Raw genomic sequence first — 24,662 nt, forward strand, 5'->3', positions numbered from 1 at the left:
GAGGTAACATGGTGGTGGATGTCAGTGGAATGTGGGGTAACATGGTACTGGATGTCGGTGGAATGTGAGGTAACATGGTACTGGATGTCGGTGGAATGTGAGGTAACATGGTGGTGGATGTCAGTGGAATGTGAGGTAACATGGTGGTTGATCTCAGTGGAATGTGAGGTTACATGGTGGTGGATGTCAGTGGAATGTGAGGTAACATGGTACTGGATGTCGGTGGAATGTGGGGTAACATGGTACTGGATGTCGGTGGAATGTGAGGTAACATGGTACTGGATGTCGTTGGAATGTGGGGTAACATGGTACTGGATGTCGGTGGAATGTGAGGTAACATGGTACTGGATGTCGGTGGAATGTGAGGTAACATGGTGGTTGATCTCAGTGGAATGTGTCTGGCCATGATAAATGAACAGTTTTAACTGCTGATGCTAGTCAAAAGTAAGAGGTTAAAGGTAAAAATTAGCAGGACGTCATGTTAATGCTAGTAATTATTCTGATAATTCTACTTATTTGATCCTTTTAGAGGGCCTGATATTTCATGCAATCTATGACAGACTGACTAAAACACTGCAAAATATAATAGAATTGTTTTGGAATAAGTGAGAAATGAGGTTGCAAACCTTCACATAAGAACATGTCCCATATCCGCAGCACACATGCCCAAGGGAGGTTTCGAGTAAATACACACATGAACCACTCAGTCATATACATTATTGGCTCAACACGTTGCTTTTTCTGAAAAAAATAATATAGATATATATACATATAATAATGATGATTATTCATACAATCTTATAATCCCTAAGTTCCATCTTACTTACTTTTCAATTAAACTGTTTGTGAGATTTAAGGGAAAGCAGTGTTTCTCTGTTGCAGTGTTGTCTGGGTTTTGGAGCGGCAACAGCGTTCCCAGAGAATGTGTTAAGTAACCTCACACCATAACCCAAAAACCACTAATTGATGGCAATAGACATCTGACGACATGACCAGACATAACACATGTCCACATACTGCTAGAGACACTTAACTTTCTGCAACAAGTAGGCATCAATGTCACAGGCCAGTTGTGTCTGCTGATCCTAACCACACTGGACACATGTAAGACAAGCTAGGTCCATGTCCCACATCTCATGAGGCTGCAACCTTGCCCAAGTCATTGCAGTTGCTGTTGAACATCCTGGCTGTAGCCGCTTACAATATCACATTGATCATTGTGCTGCTGGTGCTACTACACTACCTGCTCGGTTTCATTTGTTTCAAACACTCATATGCCTTTTCTCCGTGCAAGTTGTCCAATGGTTTTCAGGGAAAAGTGATTAATATATTTGTAAAATGTGATTCTGCAGCAGCCATTTAGAAACTTAAATAAAGGGGTCAAGCTACTTTCTTGCAGCCAGGGACATGCAGAGCAAGAATATAATACTCATATCTAAGTATTTTTGAAGAAAACACACTTCTTAAGATCTATAATCTGTAATGATTCCTCCTTAACTTGGTGTTAAAAGGAAATATATGTTCCTCACTTGGCAGGTGAATAAAACCTCAAGCAGTGCCATGGATAAGTACTGCTTTTTCCAGTGCATAGTGTGCATCCAAGTATAACGAACCGCAAAAGAAACGTCACCCAAAGTAACATTGCATGAAAAGTTGTCATTTAAATATCTGGGAAATTTTTGTCAAAGTTTCTCAAATTTAACATTACCTTGTCCGGAAAAAATGAAACCAAGGGTCACCACCCGACGTTAGGGTCGTCAGATTGTGTAACAGCATCTTCAAGATCGCTTTGTTTCTGCCTCCGAAACTGCTCGACAGACCATGGGGACACACCAGTGACACATTAGTGCAGACACCGTGTGTCGACGATTGACGAGCAGACACCTCCACTGTCACAGGCCACACCGAGGACCCATTCTGACACCAAATCAACACCGGGACCGTCTTCAGTGGGCAACACAGCACCAGCATTGGCGCCACCAGCAGTGGAAAAGAGTCCTCTTCTCAGACGAGAGCCGTTGCTGTATCTCAACAGCAGATGCCAGAGAGAGAGTCTGGCGACGCCGTGGGTAACGATATTCGGATGCTTGTATTGTTGAGAGAGACTCGTGGGGTGGTCCGAGCATCATGGTGTCGGGTGGAATTGGTCTTGCACAGAGAGTCGGTCGGCCCTGTGGTCTTCCAGAACATCAGTCCAGGGTAGGCAATGGTGTCACAGCAGCTCGGTACATTGATCAAGTCATGAGACCAGATGCCATACCTCATTTGGCACGTCACCGCAACCACGAGTTTCAGCATGATAACACCTGTGCCCACAATGGGATAGCAACAAGAGACTTCCTCCAGCAGAATGGCATCAGAACTATGCAGTGGCCTGCCCTCAGTCCCGATTTAAATCCCATTGAGCACCTGTGGGACGAGATTCAAAGACGGCTGAATGACGTTCGACCAAGGCCGACAACTGCAGCTGAACTGTGTTAGGCGTTCCTCAGAGTGTGGGCTCAAGTGCCTTTGGCCTTCATCAACCGCCTCATCCATTCCATGTATCGATGTTGCATGGCAGTCATCAATGCACATGGCAGACACGAGATACTGACTTGTGATGCCATTTTCTCAGAGACAAGTGTTGTGTTTCACTATAAGAACATCTGACACTTAAATTTTAACCTTGATGATCAGTTTTGCCAAGTTTCATCTTTTTAATATGTCTCAAAGTATGTTTACAGTGTTTTGACAAATAAGGTTGCTCATATATCTATCCATGGTGATGTTTCTTTTGCAGTTCAGTATATAATGCGCATGCCCCTGTAGGGGATTCAGTATTCCAGGGAAAAAAGTATTATGCACATTATATGTATTATGCAAATTATGGTAGAAAATATGGTAGTTGATAGTAGGAATTGTCAACAAAGAACTTCATCTACCAGCCCGTCTGAAATCTCTTGAAATCTTCGATGTTTTTGCTACACACAGATGCCAATCCTTCCTTGATCAACTAAGAAAATGCAATTTGGAAGTGGGATTTGTCACAGCTCAGTGGAGTGGTGAGTACTGGCAGCCAATGGACTTATCAGTGAATGGGGAGTTTAAAACCGTGACAAAATAACAGTTAATAAAAATATGTATTTTTTTTAAGTGAAACCCAATAAAAACAATTTAACAAAACAAACAATGTAAAAAATTAAAAATTTAAATTAGAAATTAGAAAACAAGGTGAATTTGAGAGAAAAATCCATGAATGACAATTAAAAAGTCAACTATATAACAACAGCAGCAGAATCATGTTTGAAGTGCATATTCGTACACTTGTCTGAGGATACATACATGTTGACAAGTAATAATTACAGCCATATAGTCTTATGGTCACACGTTGTATGGCCACTGAATTATCTCCCTTTACATTCCATATGCTATAACGTCTGTTTGGGGTACAGGGTTTGTTCGTCTCTTTGGATTCCTTACATTCAGTATTGTGTGAATATATATATCTATTCTATTGTACTGTGATGTAATTTGGTAATGTGGAGGACAGCTAGTTTTGGGGTGCAAGAAGGATGGTGTGTTCTGAAGGTCTGAGCCCACTGTGTCTGTCTGTGTCCGTTGTTCTGTTGATTGTAACTCGGAGTGGAATAAATGTACAGACCAGTGTTTGCATTTACGGCGTCCTATACACAAAAATACGCACTGAAAAAAATAGGACGCGAAAAAACCAACATACATGTGTCCCCTTACGCGTTTTTCATTTTGAAAAAAGTTCACTTCACGCATAACTTATTGTTGTTTTGTTTCGTGTTTCTCTCGCTCCCAAAACCCATGTTATAATGTGTATCCAATGTTCGCTGGGTTCCGGTGCTAGCCAGACTACGATGTGAATGCGGGAAACTAAGAGGTATCTGATGACGTTTCTCTTCCATGTCGTGTCCGTAATGGTATTGCTGATTGGTTTACAAAACGGAAATAGAAACGTAAGCCAATCGCAGACCTTATCAACAATATTTTGTCAATGTCAAGGACTAAGGACCAAATGGCATCGCCAAAACTTTGTCAAAAGAAAAAGAGGTTTCAAGAAAGTTTGCTCGAAGAGCCAATATACTCTTTCAACACTGTAGGCCGGTACACTGGCCAAGAATCCTCGAGTCCCCAGACACCGCAGGCCGGTAGACGGGCCAAGCCGTAGACTTCACGTCAAAACAAAGGGTAGATTTTATTTTATGAATCTACCTGTCACATCATTCATTTATTAAATCTATCACATTTCACAATGTCTGAAATACGTATTCCATTTCAATTTATCATTTTTTACTGATAGATTAAAAATTATTCACTATTTCCCACGATGTCATTGAAAATAAAATTCTTGGACACACACATCGAAGATGTCAAAGAGCAAATTAAGACATTTCAGGCAAATCTTTAAATATAGTGTACAAAGTAATAAATAAAATCAACCAAAATATATCTGTAAGTTGTCAAACTTACAGCTAAGTTATTATTTCCATCCTTTTGTACGTTCGCGTGTAATGTAAAAAAAATGACATCTCGGCTTTCATCGCTTCGGATACGATGTTTCCAATCACGTAAACAATGAAAATAAAAAATAAAAAGGTAAGTGGATTTTATGATTGTTTATATTTGACAAAATCGTCAAATTTTCGCTTCCTTGGTCCTCAATCTATACGTTTGAATGTGTTAGCTTACATTTGTTTTATTTACAACTTACTTAAGTTGTAAATGCTTTATTTAAATAATGTGATAAACATAAATATGTATAAACAGTAGGATTAGACCTTTCAAACGGTGTATAACATGTAGTTGCAAAGATGTTTTACTGGACTAACATTTAGTCTATGAAATCTTATATTACAATACCCTTCTGGACTCTCGAAATAAATATATAATTTCCCCAATGCTGATTTCCTAACTGGAGCTGGCTAGACTTGCTTTTGTATACGTTTCTAGATTGGTGTTGTTTTAATAAAATATATATATTCCACAGTCATGGTGCAGGATTTCTATTTCTATAAAAGTGGTATTAAAAGGTTGGACAAATGGATTAAGTGTATTGAGGTGAATGAAGATTATATTGAAAAATAAAAGTGCAAAAGATATTCTACGACTTGGTCTTATATTGAAGTTGCAAAACTTATTGAACGACCCTCATACCAGAGGGACCTCGCGGGATCTGCCTCTAGTAACTGACAGTAATACCATGTAACACCGTAGGCCGGTATACCGGCCATGAAGCATCGAGTCCCCAGACAACATAGGCCGGTTTATCGGCCAAGCCGTAATCACGTCAAAATAGTATATATTTTTATGGACCTACCTGTAATATGATTCATTTATTAAATCTATCACATTTTACAATGTCTGAAATATGTATTCCATTTCAATTTATCATTTCTTATCGATAAATGATCATGGATGAGACTAGAATAGTCCAGAGCATACAGTTCTGAAACTCTTGCTGCTGTCACCATGGCTAGGAGGAAGGAGGCTTTCCTGGGTTTTTGGAGTAAGGTGGCCTTAGCCAGGGGCTTGTAAGGTTCTATTAAAAGTGCCAATAACACAACAGATAGATTCCACTTGGGGAAGATGCAAGGTGTGCGAACATCTTCTAGTAGGAAGGATCTCATTTGTCTGTTTAGAATGGGATGGTTTCCAATAGAGCCTGTAATGTTGAAGTACAGAGTGAAGTGCCGATCTGCACCTTCTTTTGTCCCATGCCTGAACTTATTGCCCTGACGTAGATGTAGCTGAAAGTCGCCTACTTAGGGATGGAGATTGTATTAGTTATAATCCCCTGTGGTCTTATCCCCTCTATTGTCATATATAAGGGAGGATGAAGGTCTCCATGATCTTGCCACAGGTTCCGAGGCAAGTCCACAGTACCCGGATTTCTGCATCTTTGGCGTGATAATTTCCAGGCAGTTAGATGTAGGCTAGGCGGATTGTCGTAGAAAAAGTTTGACCTGGACTGTTGTAACAGAGGACTTAATAATATGTCCATCCATTGACAGCGCATCGATCTGGTAGGCAATTGGATCAGGAACTGGACTGACATAAACCGTGAAGTTGATGGTTTAGGCAGGTGGCAAAGAGAACTAGATGAGGGGTGTCCCATATCATGGTTATCCAAGCAAAGACTTCGGGATGTAAGATCCATTCTGTTGCCACTATTCTCCCCTGGCGGGAACGGTTGTCAGCAAGGTTGTTCAGCTTCCCGGGAATATGTCTCGCTTCCATCCGGCAACGGATGGAATCTGCCAAGGCAAACAATCGTGTAGTCTCCATCATCAGAGAACTGGATCTGGTTCCTCCTTGTTTCTGAATGTATGCCACCACATTGGTGTTGTCCGTGGCTATGATGATGGATGATTGGGAGAGACATATTTTCCATACCAGGATAGCGTAATAAATGGCCTTCATTTCCCTGAAGTTGACATGTAGGATCCTCTCTCTGGTGTTCTAAGATCCTTTTAAAGTGAAATCGTCTATATGTGTTCCCCATCCTGATTCTGAGACATCTGTAAATAGATGGTGTTTGGGCATCTGAGAAGTCAGAGGAATGCCGTTCATCACATGCTCTTTGTGAGTCCACCAATGCAGGTCCCGTAATAAGTTGGGAGGTAACTGAGTCTTAAACTCTAGGGTGTGGGATCGTAGTGAGTTGATCCATGTCTTTAGAGGTCGTAACTTCAACCTTCCTATGAAGGTCATATCCTAATGAGACGTTAGGTTGCCTAGAAGAGATATCCACCACCTTAGACACCTGCTGGGTTGAATTGATAAGGATTGAATCATCGTCAGAGTCTCGCCGGATCGATCATCTGGTGGACAAAGATATCCCTTGTGGAGTTGGAAACGCATTCAGATGTATACAATGTCTTGAACAGGAGTGGTCTCGGATTTGGAGGGATTGACCAGGAAGTCTAGGTAGGTCATAAGCTGAACCAGAAAAAGCATGTTCTGGTGTAACTGAGCTTCTTCTTGATCCAGGTACCCATGGATTTGTACTAGCTGGAGGTGGGTTAACCTGATGACTGGCGCTGTAATCCTGGTAAACAGCCAAGGGGCAATTGATATCCTGAATGGTAAGACCTGGAACTCATAGTGTTGACCATCGGAGGTCGAGGCTGATAAGCCATTCTTCTGTACTAAAAGCTGACTACAACTTCCAAATGGATTCCATCTGGAACTTTGGAGGAGGTACGAGGAATGATTTGTTGAGGATCTTTAAGTCTTTTATCATCCTCATGTCGGGAGAATTCTTCTTCGGAACTAAGAATACTAGAGAGTGAAAACCTTTGGTCTTATTGATCTCCGATAGTCTTTAATAGCTTCATGACCGCCAGATCTGCTGCTGCAAGCTTAGCTCCGACTAGATGAAATCTGCGGCTGACGGCCTGAGATGCCAGGATGGGATGCCTCTTGAAATGCAGTTTGTATCCATGAGCCACGATGTCTAGGACCCAGTGGTCGGATGTAATCTGCTAGTTGTTGTTGATTCTGTACCCAGAGTAGCTGTGAAGACTTGGGTGGAGGGCAAGTCTTCCTGCATTCTGACTATGGTGTCTAGCAGGCTGTGGATGAATCTGACCTGATCCGTTCTAATAGTCCTAGGAGTCTCTCCGGATATGCCGTCATATGATGTCTGCAACGGTGAAATGATGTGCCTGATTTCGGCGACAAACCAGTTAATATATGTGCCAATGTCCATTGAATGTCTGGACGCCATTGACAGGTCTTTAATCTGGGAGGCAGGTGATGTGACTTTAGTATTAGCATTGCGTACTAGCTTCATAAAGTCCTCATCCAAAACTTGATGGTCCAGAAGTGGAGAAGCATGGGTTTGATACAACTTCCGCTTCATGTAGGTAAGGGTAGCCAGTCATCATGTCTGATCTTGAGTAGACTTTGAGAAGCCTGATGTACCACCTTGCCTAAATAACTCGGCCACGCCAATGTCTGGTGGATTTGTTGAAATGATGTAGGAGCATGACATCATCCGTAGGTGGTGTATTTTCTGTCATTGGAGGTTGGAGTACAGGCATAAGATTATATAACTCCTCAATGAGTTCCACAAAGCTGTATCCCAGTGTATAATCATGCTGGGGTGAATTGTCCGAGTGATTAACCTTCTCCTATAGGCCCAATTATGCCTCAGAATGGCCGTGGGTAACTCCCGGGAGGGGTGGATGTTCATTATAATCCATACACTCAACGTGTTCCCCATGCAGTTCATCATCTCCTAATGTCGGCTTGGGTTCTGATGGTTGATGGTGTCCATGCGGTTGAAGTGACGCTCCCGCAATGGTCTGCTGGGCTACCTTGGGGTCCTCACAGTGACTGTACAGTGTCTTAGATGAGGAAGATGGCCTTGCGGTACCCTGATGGGACCCAAGCGGAGATCTAGATGCCCATGTCTCACGGGAGGGTAAAGATTGGGAGCTTCTACTCAGCTGGTCCGTATGGTCATCTGGGGTAGGCCATACAGCTGTGGCTGTGGTATAAACAGATGGCTGTCCCCCATGCGGCCTCTTGGTCGGAGGACTCTTCTTAGCCAATACTGTCTGCTTCTTTTTCAGCATCTCCATCTCCTGAGATATAGCTGAGGAGCAGGACTCAAATAGTGACTCCATCATCTTCTTCTGCTGGTTGAAGTGCTGTTCCAACTTGTTCACAGAGAACGCAGAAGTAAATTCATTCGATGGAGTATTAGGTAGAGACGCTGTGACAGGGTCAGAGGCTAGGTCTGAGTCAATAGCCGCTATCACGTCAACCTTCTTAGCAGCTTCTCTCTTCTTCTAGCTTTAGTCAAGGCTTCTGCTAGCTTTTTGAAGGCCTGCTTAGACAGAGTAGAGCACTGATCACATCTTGCCTCTTCAGTGCATTTAGCCTCTCTGCACTTCAAGCAGTTGTGAGGATCTCACGTGATCATAAAATGGCCACACTTCTTAGAAGCAGGAGGAGGGGGAGACCCCATGACAACCTCACAACACCTCACACCAACAATACTTACGTGAGTACGACCATCACTACAATTAACAGCTCTTAATATGACTTAATATATCTGTTTTAAGAAAACTATAGAACAATCTTAGATTAAATATGACTACAACCAAGTGCTAGATCGTTAAAACTTTAACAGTAGGTGTTGACTCTAGCACACACAGGAAAGAAGTGAGGTTTCCTGCCATTACGCATGTCATAGCTTGGGTTGCTATAGTGCTATTCGGGAACAACAAATTGTGTGTAATTGACAGTGAAGAGGACGTCTCTTGAAAATCTGAAAATTTAGTTAGTGTGACTGAAGCCAAAATACAGGATTTATGGCATTGATGGAATAGAGGTAAGAGGATTCGCAAGAATTATGTTTTTCCCACAGGGTCATACTCACAAGATGCTTATAAACAGCTGGAGATGTCTTCTTTAAAAGCCCAAACAATACATCACCATCCAGCTGGATTGCCTCCTGCAGTGAAAATGATATTATCAATGAGTTCTGTACAAGCATTGTGAATATGGAGTTTAGTTCAAATTGGCTCAGTCCCCCCAAAGCTCCTCAGTGCCACTGCAATGAAGATCTCCTCAACCCTCTGCATGCCAAATTCATTTTCTGATGCACCTTTTTATATACTGAACAACAAAAGTTTCTGTGACATTGAATAGATTTAATGCAAAATTATGTTTTTTACCAAATCTGAAACAATTTTGGTTTGCAACAGATAAAAGACTCCTGTAAGTGTTCAAATGGTTTAATTTGCCATACTGACATCAGAAAATGTGTGATTTCATAAAAAAACATGAACATGCCAAAACGTCAATTTACAAATCAATAGCGTGTGTGTAGATGTTATTACAATAAGCGAATATGTTTCCAAAGTCCACAGTTTGTTTAATAGTACAAAAAGTGTGCGTTAAAAAGCTATCGTTTTTCTTTTATTGAACACAATATTTGCACTGTATTGCTGTAAATAATCTAGACTGCAGCCCATGTAACTTAAACATAAGGAAGGATAAGATTTATGGATGAACAACTTCTTTATTACAATTAAGAGAGACGTTTCGGTGTTGGTTCTAACATCGTTATCAAGCAAGTTTACCTACACCGAAACGTCGCTCTTCATTGTAATAAAGAAGTTGTTCATCCATAAATCTTATCCTTACTTAGTACTCCAACTTCTAAATGCATATCAAAGAAGTAACTTAAACATATTTATGTAAGATCTTCATATGCCACGGTCTGTGGCCAGAAAAGCAAAAAAGTTGTGTCTTATGAACTCCATTATCCCTGCTGACGCTATGATAATGTTCAATTTCAGTCTGCCACACCAAGCATGAATAAGCGTTATACAAGTGGTGATAAACCACACTGACGGAAGCGTTATACAAGTGTTGATAAACCACAAAGAATCTTGTTTATTTCCAGGCCATCCTGATCATCGTTTACTACTACTACATGCATGGTTGGAGGCGAGATCAAAGGCGCCGCCCAGCATTTATTAGACAACAGACTGTTGCGCTTTGAACCACCACCCGACACTGTCGGTAGGGATTATATAATCGGTGCGCACACAACTGTGTCCAGGACCGTGGGGTTTGATGCGGTGTCAGTGTCGAAAGGGTTTGTGATAGTTGTGAAAAAAAATCGTATATCGTATTTTGGTGTTACTAACTATCCCCTTATCTGCTAAAAGAAAACGGATATTACCAACAGTAAGTCAGCAAACCGGAAGATCCACTGACTGCTACATTCCTTCGATAGGCTAAACAGTCCTGTTTCTGTGTACTAGACCTAACATTCGAAGACTAATAAAGTCAATTTTTATGGAACCGAAAGATAATATGTCCAGAACGCATCTGTTATAACATCAAATCGCAAGGGCGAAATATCAAAGTAGATACACGAGAATTGGGACACTGGCTGTGTAACACCAAGACATGCGGTTTGAAATCAGTCTCTGACATGAGAGATGAGGTTAATTAAACATAATTTCATAGAAAGTATTGTGAGAACTGGGGAGCCAATATACAAGTATTACACACATTCACACACAGAAGCATATTATAGTTGATATAGTATATGTTATCAACAATAAGCAAATTAACAAGCCCATGGAAAATGATTTGTTGTATGTTAATGATTTTTGTTTTCACTTTGACATAATATATCTTATCAGAGTATGAGAAGGTTTGGGCTTCCTCTTGAAAGTACTAAAATAACAACTGTTGTTTACTGAACAGAGAGTTTTTTTATGATAAAATAACATTGACTATTAATTTCTTCTCTCATTTTCCAATGTAGTTCACTTCAAATTTCTTCTCTTTTTCTGAACTGTTAAGAGAAATGTTAACATGATCACAAGGTAATGAGCCTGTTGAATGTTACCTTGTCAGATCTGTCAAATCTATCGCGGATTTGATGCTTTCTACAGGTTCAGCCATTTCCAATTCCCTCCATTAGTTATTGGACACTTTTATGAAAATATTTCCTTTCTCTATTAATCCCATCTTTCATGCACGCAAAATGTAAAACATATACTAAGATAATTTTTTTATATAATCCATAGAATAAACTAATGTTAATTAATTAAAATATTGATGGGTCCTGGGAACAGTCGCCATGAATATTTATGATTTTAACACAAATTTATTTACAGTTTTGACAGGTTATGATAATATGAATATCAAAATTGACCACCACTAGCCAAGTTCACTGAAATGTCACCAGTTGGAAGTTGTTACAGATAAACACGGATTCTAACCAAGTCTGATCTTCTTTTACCTGGAATGCATGAGTGACTTCTTTCCATCAGAATTGCACACAGGGGAAGAAAAGGGCTAAAAATCCTGAATATATCCTGAATATATATATTAAGTATTTGCTATCAATTTCCTCTAATAACAAGCATGAAATACTCATATCCCCTGCCAATATGACATGTCCGGTTGTGTGCAATGCATTAGCTCCTGTGAACTATACCTTTTTGTAAATGGCCTAATTGCAGCATTAAAAAAGTTATTACTGGTGTTGTTTTGCCATCTGCAGTTTATGATAGAATACGTAACTGTATTTGTAATGAGTAAGGATGAGACATATGGACAAACAACTTCTTTATTACAATTAGAAGCAACATTTTGGTGTAGGTTCTAACACCGTTATCAAGCAAGTGAAGTACAGAGTATGGTTGACACAGTAAGTGAATGCGACAACCATGTCCATGACACTTTTGGGGGAACATACACTCAAGCAATGCAGAACTTGCCAACAAGAAAGGAAATGTATTCAATACTGCGAGAGGGGCGGTCGGGTAGCCTTGTGGTTAAAGCGTTCGCTCGTCATGCCGAAGACCCGCGTTCGATTCCCGACATGGGTACAATGTGTGAAGCCCATTTCTGGTGTCCCCCGCCGTGATATTGCTGGAATATTGCTAAAAGCGGCGTAAAACCATACTCACTCACTCACTCAATACTGCGAGATGACATTTCATCACATAGCTGGACACTGTTCTTGAAACTTGTTGAAACATACACAGTAATACCATGTGTTGTGACTCCTGGATAGACTTGATATCCTGGCAGGTCGCTTTCACTGTAATCATTGATGTGTGTTTCTGTGAAACACAAAACATCAAGCACACAAACAAACTTACCCTTCTTCACATCTTCGAAATGAGCACTGATGGATCGTACATTCAAGTGAGCCACCTTGAGTCCATCACCATGACTGTTCTCTACAGGGTGTGTCCAGGTGAACAGTCTTACATTCTGCATTCTAGACATCTCATCCAATCCTTTTTTGTTTACTACAATTTTGTGTTCAGCAAAACCTACAAGTTTTAGGCCTTTCCTCGATTTGACCCTACTGAGCATCGTATACACTTGAGCAGGCTGGGCTTTAAGTTTACTTCCTTGAGTAATTGTCATGTTTCCAATCATCTGCTCACAGGTGCTACCTTGATACTTGTGGATTGTGAGGCCCCATGCTAAAGTTCCTGGATACTGTTTTCTTTCAACCATGACAGAATATTGTACAGTTTTCAAGGTCTGCACCGGAAACAAGCATTACCGCAATTTTCAGTCTAAAAAACTCTAAAAAAATTTTTTTTAAATCCAAAAGTATCAAAAGGCACCACTTTTTCACTAGACCTATTTATGTGCCAAGAAATAGTGCACGGTTTTCAAGATCTGCTCTGGAAACGAGCACTACCACCATTTTCAGTCTAAGTCAAAGTTGTTGCCAGGTTAACTCGAAAAATAATTTCTTTTAAAATCCCAAAGTATCAAAAGGCACCAGTTTACCACTAGACCTATTAATGTGCCCAGTTTGGTGAAGAAATAGTGCACGGTTTTCAAGATCTGCTCCGGAAACGAGCACTACCGCCATTTTCAGTCTAAGTCAAAGTTGTTGCCAGGTTAACTCGAAAAATAATTTCTTTTAAAATCCCAAAGTATCAAAAGGCACCAGTTTACCACTAGACCTATGTTTTTTGTGTTCTGCTCCGGAAACGAAATGTGACGTAAGGACGGAAGGATGGACAGATGGCACCCATTCCTGTATCCCCCTTCCACTTCGTGGCAGGGGATAATAAAATGTTACCTTTGGCAAGCTCCAATACTCAGCAGGATCATTTGGGCAATTGTAAAAATCACAACAATATCCACATGGTCACACCCAGTGATAGTTAAGATAACAAATCCTATCTACAGTCAGACAACATGACAGTCTATATTCATTTCCAGTATCCTCCAATAAATAGTGGGTAATGTCAGAATAACACCCTCTGGAAAGATACATCAAGCCCCCTACCAAACATCCTCTTGTGAACTTTTACAAAAAAACAAACAACAACACAAAGTGGGGTGTGGGGAAATGTCCAGTATTGGATATCAAGAGAACTGTTTTTGTCGCAATGAGTTACGGTACTCTTCTGAATACCCTTATGGATCTTCTATGATAAGAAATACATCTTTCTGTAGACCTTTCAATGTCAAGTGTTTAAATGCTACCAACGTTTAAATGTATCTAATTTTACCGTTTCAAGAGGCGTTGAAACATGTTACTGTGTCCAACGATTTAATTTCATCTACGCTTGTTTCATTAACATTCATATATTATCATCATCAATTGTAGGTTTTACGTCGACTTCACAGTCTTGTATTTTGTCGATGGGGTAGGTGGGGTTGAATAATAATAATATGCTCAATAGATGCAAGCCACCATACTCAATTGTTGGGGAAAAAGTGATATGATACGATATGATATGCTTTTAAGGTATATATGTTGACTATAAATTATAAATATAAACACATGTTAGTATTATTTCATTGGTTAATTTTAAGTTGCCATTTTGTAAAGAGTTTTTGAAAAGATGAAAGAAATTATGGTGCAGAAAAAAGACTAGCAATAACCACCATAACCGTGATGGAATCGAGTCACTCAATACAATCCACAAAGAACGATATGTGGGGCACCTTTTAACTAAATATTTATTTTATATCAATAATTCATTTATGGGTAGGAAAGAATAAATTTATATCACAAATATGATTTTATTATATCATGAAATGTTTACTGATACCGCAAATCGATTTTTAGATATCAATAACTGAATTTATCAAATAATGTACTCTATCATCTAAAAAATCGAATAAGGTATGATATCTATAGCCTTCGTCTCTGTGACCTTATGCCCATTTTGTAACGGTTCGTGTAGATAGGTACAGTACCTGAACATTTACATATATAGTCATATTCAGATGATGTCTCTACATATATGTAAGGGCAAGCTTCTTCCCTATATTTAATCAGTTTTCTGCCTGGCTCTGAATGTGGAACACAGGCTTTAGAATTACATATGTATCTTGTTATAATTGTATTTTAATGTGAAATGAATATTTATTATATACTATTGTACTTACTACGTTTTACATGAGACATTTTATATTTACATGCCACCATATATTACCATTATTGCTTGTAAGCTAAACACAATTGATAAATACTCAAAAACAAATGACTAGTAAACTTATAATGTAAGTTGAAAAAATATATATTGTTAATGCCAAAATGATGTATCAAGGATCAAGTAGAAGATATATTGACAGTAGCGCTGGGAATTTATTCAACAAGCCCGTGAAAACAACACTGCTTTAGCTCAATGTTTACCTCTCCTGTCGGCCATTATGCAACGGCCATCTTATACACAACCCCGTGCTCATGTCTACAGGTCTCTTCCTGTGGTATGGACCCATTAAGACCCGGGATAGAATATGTCTTCAGCGACCCATGCTTGCTGTAACAGGCGAGAATGCTTGTAGTAAGAGGCGATTAACGGGATTGGGTGGTCTGGAACACTGACTTGGTTGATGCATGTTATTGTATCCCAATTGCATAGATCGATGCTCATGATATCAATCACTGGATTGTCTGGTCCAGATTTACAGACCGCCGTCATATAGCTGGAATATTGCTGAGTGCGGCGTAAAACAACAAACCAACCAACCAAAATCCTGTGGTATGGTAAATAGTAGAACCCACTCGCTCAAGTGTATCCTCCATGATATAACCTACTCTCATTAATTAAATGCTGCTCTTTTCCAGCGTCACGGCTATGGAGCTGAGATAAAGAGACCCAATCATCATAAAGTAATTAGGGTCCAATAAAAACAATGCTCCGCCAAACCTCATAAACAAAATCACTGAAAGTCGTGACATTTAATGTCAAATCAGAAACAAACATTTGAATGGCAATAACATTTACCAGGATCATGTATTCTCTTAACACCATCCCAAAACATCATGTAGAAGCCACAACAGTACTCATACTTTCCTACAAAATCACACATCTAAAAATGAGACATCAGCAAGTAAATAAACTAACATGTGTATTAACATTTTTCGTCAGGATATAAAAAATGTCTCTCCTTGTTACCACCGCCAGAGACCATATCTGTTATATGGTCTCTGCCACCACCAGTTCAGCTTAACATGGGTCCTCCTTTGGTCAAAAGTTTGTTCCCCCTGTAAAGAATGTGTCACGCATTGCACACGAGAATTAACTTTAGTTATGGTCAACACAAAAAGTTTAGACAGAATTATTTTTCCAGCATTATAGCTTGTAAACACAGGAAAGATGTGACAGTTTTTTTTGCATGAGGTATGGTTTGCCTAACAACTAAGTGTGATGGCTTACAATGAAGAGGATGTCTGTTGAAAAATCTAAGGACTTTTTTAGTAAGGTATTTGCCAAATTGCAGGAATATTGGCTATGATGTTATAGAGGTTGGGTATTCAAAGGAATTATGTTGATTTGACTTATTTGCACAAAGCGGGAGCTTTATTGCTTGCATGTACATTTAGTCCAATTAATTTTGAATGGTGACCAGCAAATCGGAGATAAAGAAGTGCAACCTGGTGTGAACCATAGGGGGTTGGTTAGTTAACCACAGCTACTACAAGGCATGCACTTACAGTGAACGCACATCAACCTTTGGTTGTTCAGTCTGTGCCGGTCGCAATCAAGCCACAAGGAAAACTTGATGGACTTTTTTTCTGAGAGAGATAAAAATAGTGCCATGGCCACTGTAGCTAACCTAGATATGAAGTAAAAAAGTGTAGTCTAACAGTTAAAATGTCAAACAAAGACACTTGAAAAACTGGCTGTCTATAAATTCATAATGATAACTCATTGAGAAAGAACCAGGGATTCACTTGGGCTGTGATTCCACGATATTCTCGCATAGTTGTCATAGATATCTCATCAACATTCATTCAGTGCATAGGTTTCTACATCTTACTGCTTGTATTGCTTAAACCATACCATCTACCATACCTAAAAATGTCAACATAAACTTACTCGATAGTTTATTTAATTGTCAAAAGTTGTCAATCAAAACAACGAGATGCATGCTATCTCTCATTGTGAGATCTTAACCGATTCCTATATTGCTGTATGGAGCTTTGCGTCAGGGCAGTGTGCTCCCAACATGATTGATCAACGATAGGCAAATTAATGAGTGTTTGTTTTTACAACAAAAACACTTTGGTAGTGCAATTCATCTTGTTAAAAAGAGTGATGTACAATACCAATATTATTAAACCACATTTTGGGCACTTAAATCTTTCCAGAAATCAAGGGAAAAACAATCGTAGGTAAAGTTTCAAAATGCAGACAAATTTCGATTTTGGAATGACAACAAAACTAAGCTAATTGGTCACAACTGTTTCTCCATAATAATACATACAAATTTCAGATAACAAACAAACATATTATAGATGATACTTGCCCTGTCTTGAGGTAAGGCAGCAGTGGTGGAAGACTTTTTTTGCATAACATACCCTCCTGCAAGAATGGCCACAGTGTGAGAATATTACAAATTTTGAAATATTTCAACTTTGCTACGAATACATTTGCTTCCAGATTTGTCCAGATAATGTGAAAAATATGACAAGCTTTAAAATGTAACTCATTAAACATCGTAAATGTAAACAGTCCTTTCAACTTTCAGGTACAGTAAACTACATTTCTAACGAACTGACAGATTTGAGAAACTTATTTTGGGGTCCCGACCATTTGCTGTATTAGCTGTACATATGCTTATGCTAAAAATAGGCCAAGTTCAAAGGTTACGATCTCGTGAAACGAGAGCGAAACCTAATTACCCATAAGCCCTTCTTCATCATGGCCTCATGCTAATCACAAGTACGTATCTCGCTGGAGATTTTTTGTGAGTATACGAGGTAAATATGAGTAGTACACAATCTAATATCCCCAAACAACCTTCCAAAGGTTCAAGGGATCATGACAAACCTCCCGAAAGTGGAGCAGTCAGTCAAGTGTCATTAAATCTGGCCAGTACGAGCCATGATGACGATCATGTGGGTCCGAAGGTTAGATATACTAACCAGGGTACTTTGCAGAGGGTCAGTAGCGCAGGCAAGCAAGATCACTTACCTAAAGGTTATAGGATTCCTAGAAAAAGGAGAATTAACCACAGTATTGAACATGATATCTCAGACTGTTCTAGCTCGAGCGAGTCAATTTCGAGTGAAAGCTCGACTGACAGTTCGACTGATAGTGACGAGTGCGATGTGGTTGATAGTTACCATCTGCCTGGCATGTTTTCAGGGCCGGATGCGGACGACTATATCAAACCCTCACAAAAAAAAGAGGTCGATTTTCAAACGTTTGTATCAATAAACTTGATAAAGCCCGCTCTGAAAATGGTCATGCAACTGTAGCCGGTTCAGCTGAACCAGTAGATGAATATGTCCCATTTTCGATCACACAGGCAGAATCAGATTCTTGGTCCTTCCCAAGCCATCTGTCTAATCATCTCAATACTCAGTTCTCTACCTTCAAAAAAGATAATGTGTTGAATGAGAACATTCTTGATGATCTTCCCATACCTGATGAGCATTGTTTGATTGCTCCCCAACTGGATGGGTATTTAGATGATCTTTTCGAAGCGTGGGACAGGTCATTTGAGTAAAAACCAGATTTTTCTTTGCAGTTTATTCAAAAGAGAATGTTACATCATACATGTCATGAGTCCTTTGTCCCATTTATGAGGAAATCTTGACAAAATCAGACACAGGGAGGCTTCACCTGATTTAGACATTTATAAAATTGAAATTGTAGAAAAGTCAGTCTGCCTTGTGGGACAAGCTAACTTGTCGATTAATTTCCACAGGCGGCTTTCAATTTTTCCAAACTGGTTAAGGATCCAAAGAAAGCAAAAAAGTTGCTTCACAAGTATGAGGGTACCTTTGCCGATGCTAAAGGGAAGCCCTTCGGAGACCCCTTTTACAACACGCTACTCGCTGAGGTGAGGCGTAAGCAAAAGGACAGGGATATTCTTGGTGGGCGGCATTCGGCTCCAAAGAAAAAGATTAATTTCTTTAGAAACCAGCCTTTCTCGCAGCAGCCCTTTCATGGTGAGCCCTCAGGTAAGCCCAGTTCGTCTGGGGGCGGATTCAGAGTTCAGGCATCCTTCAATCCCAGGAGAGGAGGGAAAGACCGTGGTGGCAAAAGAGGAAGATGTGCTTATGAAATTAACAATTAATGGTCCCTTTGAGTTCATTAAAACCTTAGTTCACTGTACTTGTAAAAAATTTCTGGCTGCTGCACATGGAAAACGCCACCTTCTGCAGGAAGTATATGACTTAATTGTTGGTAATTAAACAAAAGACTGAACCAGGAATAATATTCATTGTTCAATGAACTGTCATAACTAATTAATTTGTGGAATAAGGGTTCATAGTTGTAAAATGATCACTTTTATCTCTCTATACCATCAACAAAATGCCCTCAGCCCTGTGCCGTTCTCTAACCATCCGTGCCAAGCCAGTCCCAACAATGAGATTTCTGGTTACTGTTGAGTGAAGGGAAGGTCCTCTGTCCAGTTATATTGTGCCTAGCATGTTGGGTTGGGCATGAGTAGCCTTGCTGTAAACAACTTAGCAAACCTTGATATGTAAACAGCAAATATAATTCAGTTTCATGTCATCTTAATATATCAGTTCAATCCTACCGGTACTTATTTTGGGGACACAACGAGATAAACCAAAGTAATTTTTTTATCGAGCATGCATATCATAAAATACTAAGCAAAATAATGCTCCTAATTTCCTCTACTCCACCATGTGGTTGATCCTACATTAAATGAAATTAGTGTCACCAAATTAATGCAATTGTTCAGTGAAGAAAACATTTACAAGATTCAAAATTTTTGATTGTCCCAAAAGATCAAAAGGCACCAGTTCACCACTTGGCTGATCTGTACAGGAAGTTTCATCTGAAAACATTCAATGGTCTTGGAGTCCTGCTTTGGAAACGGGCATTGCCCTTATTTTCAGTAAAGTCCAACTTGCTGTTATGAAAACATAAAAAAAAACCACCAAAAAAACATAAATCCAAAATCATCAAAATTACCAGTTCATTGCTAGACTGATCTGTATAGCAAGTATCAAGGAGAAATATTCAATGGTTCAGGTGTTCTGCTCTGGAACTGGAAAACAGATGGGGGACAGACAGATGGACGGACACGCTGATCGCTTATATCCCCACGGTTTTCGAATCCGGGTGATAAAAAGCAGGACAATTCATCCTCAACTTTCGGGATATTGTTATAGAAGTCCAATGTAAGCAGTAATTGTAATCAGAGTACATTTAGTAAACCTTGTCCATCATAAGCGGTACCTATTTTTGTTATATCATGATCTATCTGCAAATGTCCATTCATAATTTTCACATCAAAACAAATAATAAGATTATAGTATCATAGATAGTTACCTGGAAATGAACTTCATCTATCTGAATCAACTTTGTGGGTCCTGTTCACTGTTGATAGCTATGTTTATCTATCACTGAACGTTCTCGCGAGCAGCACTTGTCAGGCATGACCTGATTACCACTGAATTTCATCCATGAATAATATACCTACTGTTATCAATATGCACTATTATTGTACAGGTGGTTGCATTCCATGTTACCGTGCATCGTGGCTATTTTTAGACAGAAGTTGGCATTTCATCCAGATAAACAATGACCTAATACACTGGTTATTGAAGATTTTTTCTTGCTCTAAAATGTTTTAAAGTATATTTCACTTTGGAAATTAATGATAATTACACTTGGTCGCACTGAATAACTAATTTGATCTGTTTGACATTTCTTAGGTTACGGTGACCTGTCAATTATGTTTACGCTTGGCATAGTGACTGCTTATAACTTGGATGTCCATTTTCACATCAAAGTCATTGATTCATGATAAAGTATTTTCCTGCAGTCTAATCTAGATTTGCAATATTCACACACATAGAGGACAACATATACGTTCCCATGTTTCTTGCATTTGTACCTGCAATATGACAGTCGTTCTGTGTTATGACATTTCATTGCCGACAGTTCAAGGCAATATTGACCATCTGTTTGCCCGTTTCTCTGTTAATATTTGCCAAGTATTTTAATGAATCGTGTTACTTATTAAAGGACATATAGGACAACATCAATACTTGGAAGGAGGGCATATTTTCTCCTATAGGCCTATATTTGCCAATGGTCTTAGCGTACGTTTGATGTCTGTCAAGCTGTCCTCCCAGTCGCTTGGTCTGAATCTATCCTTGTCCTTGATATCATTGTATCAGATATTAGCACAAATTCTGTTTGTTCAACATGTTCGATCTATTCCGACACTTTGTACAGTATAAGGACAATACCAACTGATAAAAGAAACTGTTTGTTTTGTTAATTTTACATGTAACGGAGATGACCACCAACCAAGATGGCGGCCACTGACGCTACGTTGGCGTAAAGATACGTTGTCTATTAAATTATAACAAATCGTCTCGATGTCCTGATTATTTCTACTGTGTCCTAATTGTATTCAGACAAACAGGACAAAACAAGGACATTTTGTAATCACTTCCTTATGTTGGAAATGACATTACCTATGCCATACTTGTGATATGAAAGCCATGCAACTTGTATTCTGATTGGCTAAGAAAGGTCACATGACCTGTTAATGATGCCTATAAATACGATCACGGGTCAAGGTCTAGGACACTTCTACTTATCATTCACTACCACTAGGTACATATTTTGATACATTTTTAGGCCAAATTAAGAAGTAATCTCTTGACATTTTATCACTTATAATAACATTTTCTCAAAACAATAAAGCTTATATAACTTAATATTATTACTTCTTTGGAGACTGCGCCCTGTTAATAAAATCTAATAGGCGTAATAGTAGTTGATCAAAACTGGGGGTATTTTTGGGCTTCATTTTTCATCACATCAATAATATTTTGTGTCTACATTGTTGACATTAAAAACATAAAGTTTGTAAACGCCATTACAAACTTGGACTGCCAAACTTCATCTTTGCTTGTGTTATTTGTGCTTTCACTAGCACCCTAAGTGTAAGTGTGTTACAATATTAAAACATGAGAGAGCAACATGCACTGAATGGAAATGTGCTTGCTTATGAGAAATTCTCTGGACTGGAAGTGGTGACAAGTGTTCTTATTTTTGCTTGTGTATCGGGATACAAGATACAAAATACAGGATATTTTATTAAGCAAACGTTCTATGTAGAAACAGTGACAATATTCTATAAACTATATAAACAGATACAAAATAACTCTATATTTCTATATTACCTGGTTCAGGAAATAAGGCTTTCAAAAATAAAAAAGTCTAAAGAAAGAGAATTAAATAGGGAGTGCCTTACATTTGAATATTTAGTACAAGACATCAAACACCAGAAATGGGCTTCATACATTGTACCCATGTGGGGAGTTGAACCCAGGCTCTCCGTGTCACGAGCAATCGCTTTAACCACCAGCCTATCACACTGTCCCGATGTTAGTATGTTAAAAAGTTAATATGTTCATAGGTTTCTTTATTGAATGAGTAGTGTAGAGGACTATTTCAGTTTTGGATTAGTAATGTAATCTTGAAGAGTTAAAAAAAACCCAGCCTGCTTACTTTTGAGCAAAATGCTTACCCTGTTCCCTGTATAATTAACTGTAAATATTTCTTTGCACACTACAGAGGGAAATAGACAGCCAAATTGACTAAAGTACAGCTATCATGTTTAATAAAATATCAGCAAAATATTACACTATTTACAACAGTCATAAATATTTAAAAATTAGCAAAAGAAATATTTTGTGTTTAAAAATAGGATACACAAAGATATATCTATATAAGCTAGTAACTTTAACAGCATCATAATTCGGGACACAAATAGAGAAAATCAAATACAGTTTCCACTGTTTGAAGACAAATAACTCTGTTTATTAGCAAAAATCTCATCACACTCCCAGAAATCTCTTTCCTTTGGATGAGGTGTGATTCTTTTCTCACAGGTAAACATTTCTAGGCTAATCCCTGAAGAGCATGTCGGTTCCTCTCTGCAGGTGTATAAAACTTAAACAGATATGTAATCAATAGTATAAAATGTCAACTTAAGAAAGGTCACTGTCAGCAATAATATAAAAAATATTTCCTGCATAAATACTGAGGACTAACAACTAACAATGGAATCTAGTGATTTGAACAAAATATGATGTCATCATAAGTAGAAACAGACATGCCCAAGTTCAGCTTCCTCAGTCTCTCAATATGCCTTTCAGAAAATTTAAGATTTTCGAAATCCTAGTGCCCCAAGAACAACAGCACATTTAAGCGTTGGTGACTCTGTTTCAAGCATCGTTACTTCTTACGTTAATTTTTGACTGAACATCTTGATTATTATGCATTGGCAAATGCAGACAAATCAGCTACGAGGGGTGGTTGAACTGTTCTGAATCTGCATATATAGTACACCCATAACAGTCCTCATGTATTAATACGTCCCATGTTTACAAGCTTCATTTGAAACAAATACACAACCAGGCATCAGCCTGACTAGGTATTCTTTGTTAATGAAAATGGACAGACTTGGCTGTTGCGAAAGGGTCAACATACATAAACAAGAATACAAACTCCTATTGCCGCAATGACCATATAATGAGATGCGCAGGAAAGCAGCGTGCATGTTAAGGGAAGAATTTGCAATATTGGATTGCATTGTTTTTAAGTATTAGGATTTTATTATTTTTTAACGAAACATATTGCAGACTTTATGATGATGTGAGCAGTGCCTAATAGCAACTTATAGCCTGGAAAGATAATGGTTTTATGCAGAAATATTCATTAGCTGCATTGTTTGGGCGGGAAACAAACACTACCTGTTTGAGATTTAGCTCAAATTGTTCCCATCAAAACACAACAAATTAAAAAAATAATAAAAATGTCGTTGTTGCATATGTATAGTTTCATGAAAAATTATTCATTAGTTTGTATCAAAATTCAAAATTGTATCAAAGGAAACATAAGAAAATAAAATTTAGAACCAATTTCAAAAGAGCAATTGGTACCAGTTGAGCTGATGACCAATGCACATGGTAAGTTTCGTTGAAAAACATGGAACAGTTTTCAAATTATGGCTCGAAATAGGATGGGAACACTAACGGGAACCAAACCAAAAACAATGTTTCCCCTTCCTTTGGGTGTAGAACATTTTTGCAATAAGGAAGAGAATTTATGGATGTAAACTTACCACTACCCAAATTTCATGACATTTTGAAATAAAATGGCTGTGTAATGCATGGCCATAAGCAGCAGTAGAAGCTAACAGTTTCAGTCCACTAGTCCTTATAATGACAACATTTATCAAAACCCCTAAAAATGGCAAATTTCACCAAGTCCTTATGATACCTTTACAATTGGGCAGTTTGGCAAGGACTACATTACTAGTGCCAATTTCTAAAGCTGCATAAGTTGTTTGAGGTCAAATCAAGGTCAAATGATAAAATATCACTTAAAAAAAACCTGGAACATATATGTTGAGCCCCGTCAACAACAATACATGCACCAAATTTCTGTTTGTGTGTGAATACGAAACCGCCGTCTATGATTTAAGAATGACTTTACGGCGGCCATCTTGGTTTGCTCTAGGCAGGCAGTTGAGTGTATGGAGGTGCAGGAGGTGTATTGTGTTGGCAGATGGATATTGAATACAAGTGTATATGAAGAACCTGTGTCTGTCTATTTTATCAATTTCAATACCAGTAAATTTGGGACAAAAACAGCTTAGCATCAACA

The 24,662-nt window shown here is 38.8% G+C and overlaps 1 protein-coding gene across 2 annotated transcripts in view; it reads right to left on the minus strand.

The window, feature by feature from the left end:
• Positions 1-24,662, minus strand: part of LOC124147154 (TBC1 domain family member 10B-like) — a 120,628-nt gene that overhangs the window by 33,640 nt on the left and 62,326 nt on the right. For both annotated transcript variants that reach the window (XM_046517764.2, XM_046517763.2), the window contains 2 exons: positions 9,401-9,475; positions 627-741 (listed from right to left, as the gene is read on the minus strand). In XM_046517764.2, coding sequence (XP_046373720.1) covers positions 627-741; positions 9,401-9,475 — 190 coding nt within the window. The remainder of the gene's footprint in view (positions 1-626; positions 742-9,400; positions 9,476-24,662) is intronic.

This window comes from Haliotis rufescens, unplaced genomic scaffold (assembly GCF_023055435.1).
Source record: "Haliotis rufescens isolate VD_foot unplaced genomic scaffold, xgHalRufe1.0.p SCAF_15, whole genome shotgun sequence".
NCBI classification, from domain to species: domain Eukaryota; kingdom Metazoa; phylum Mollusca; class Gastropoda; order Lepetellida; family Haliotidae; genus Haliotis; species Haliotis rufescens.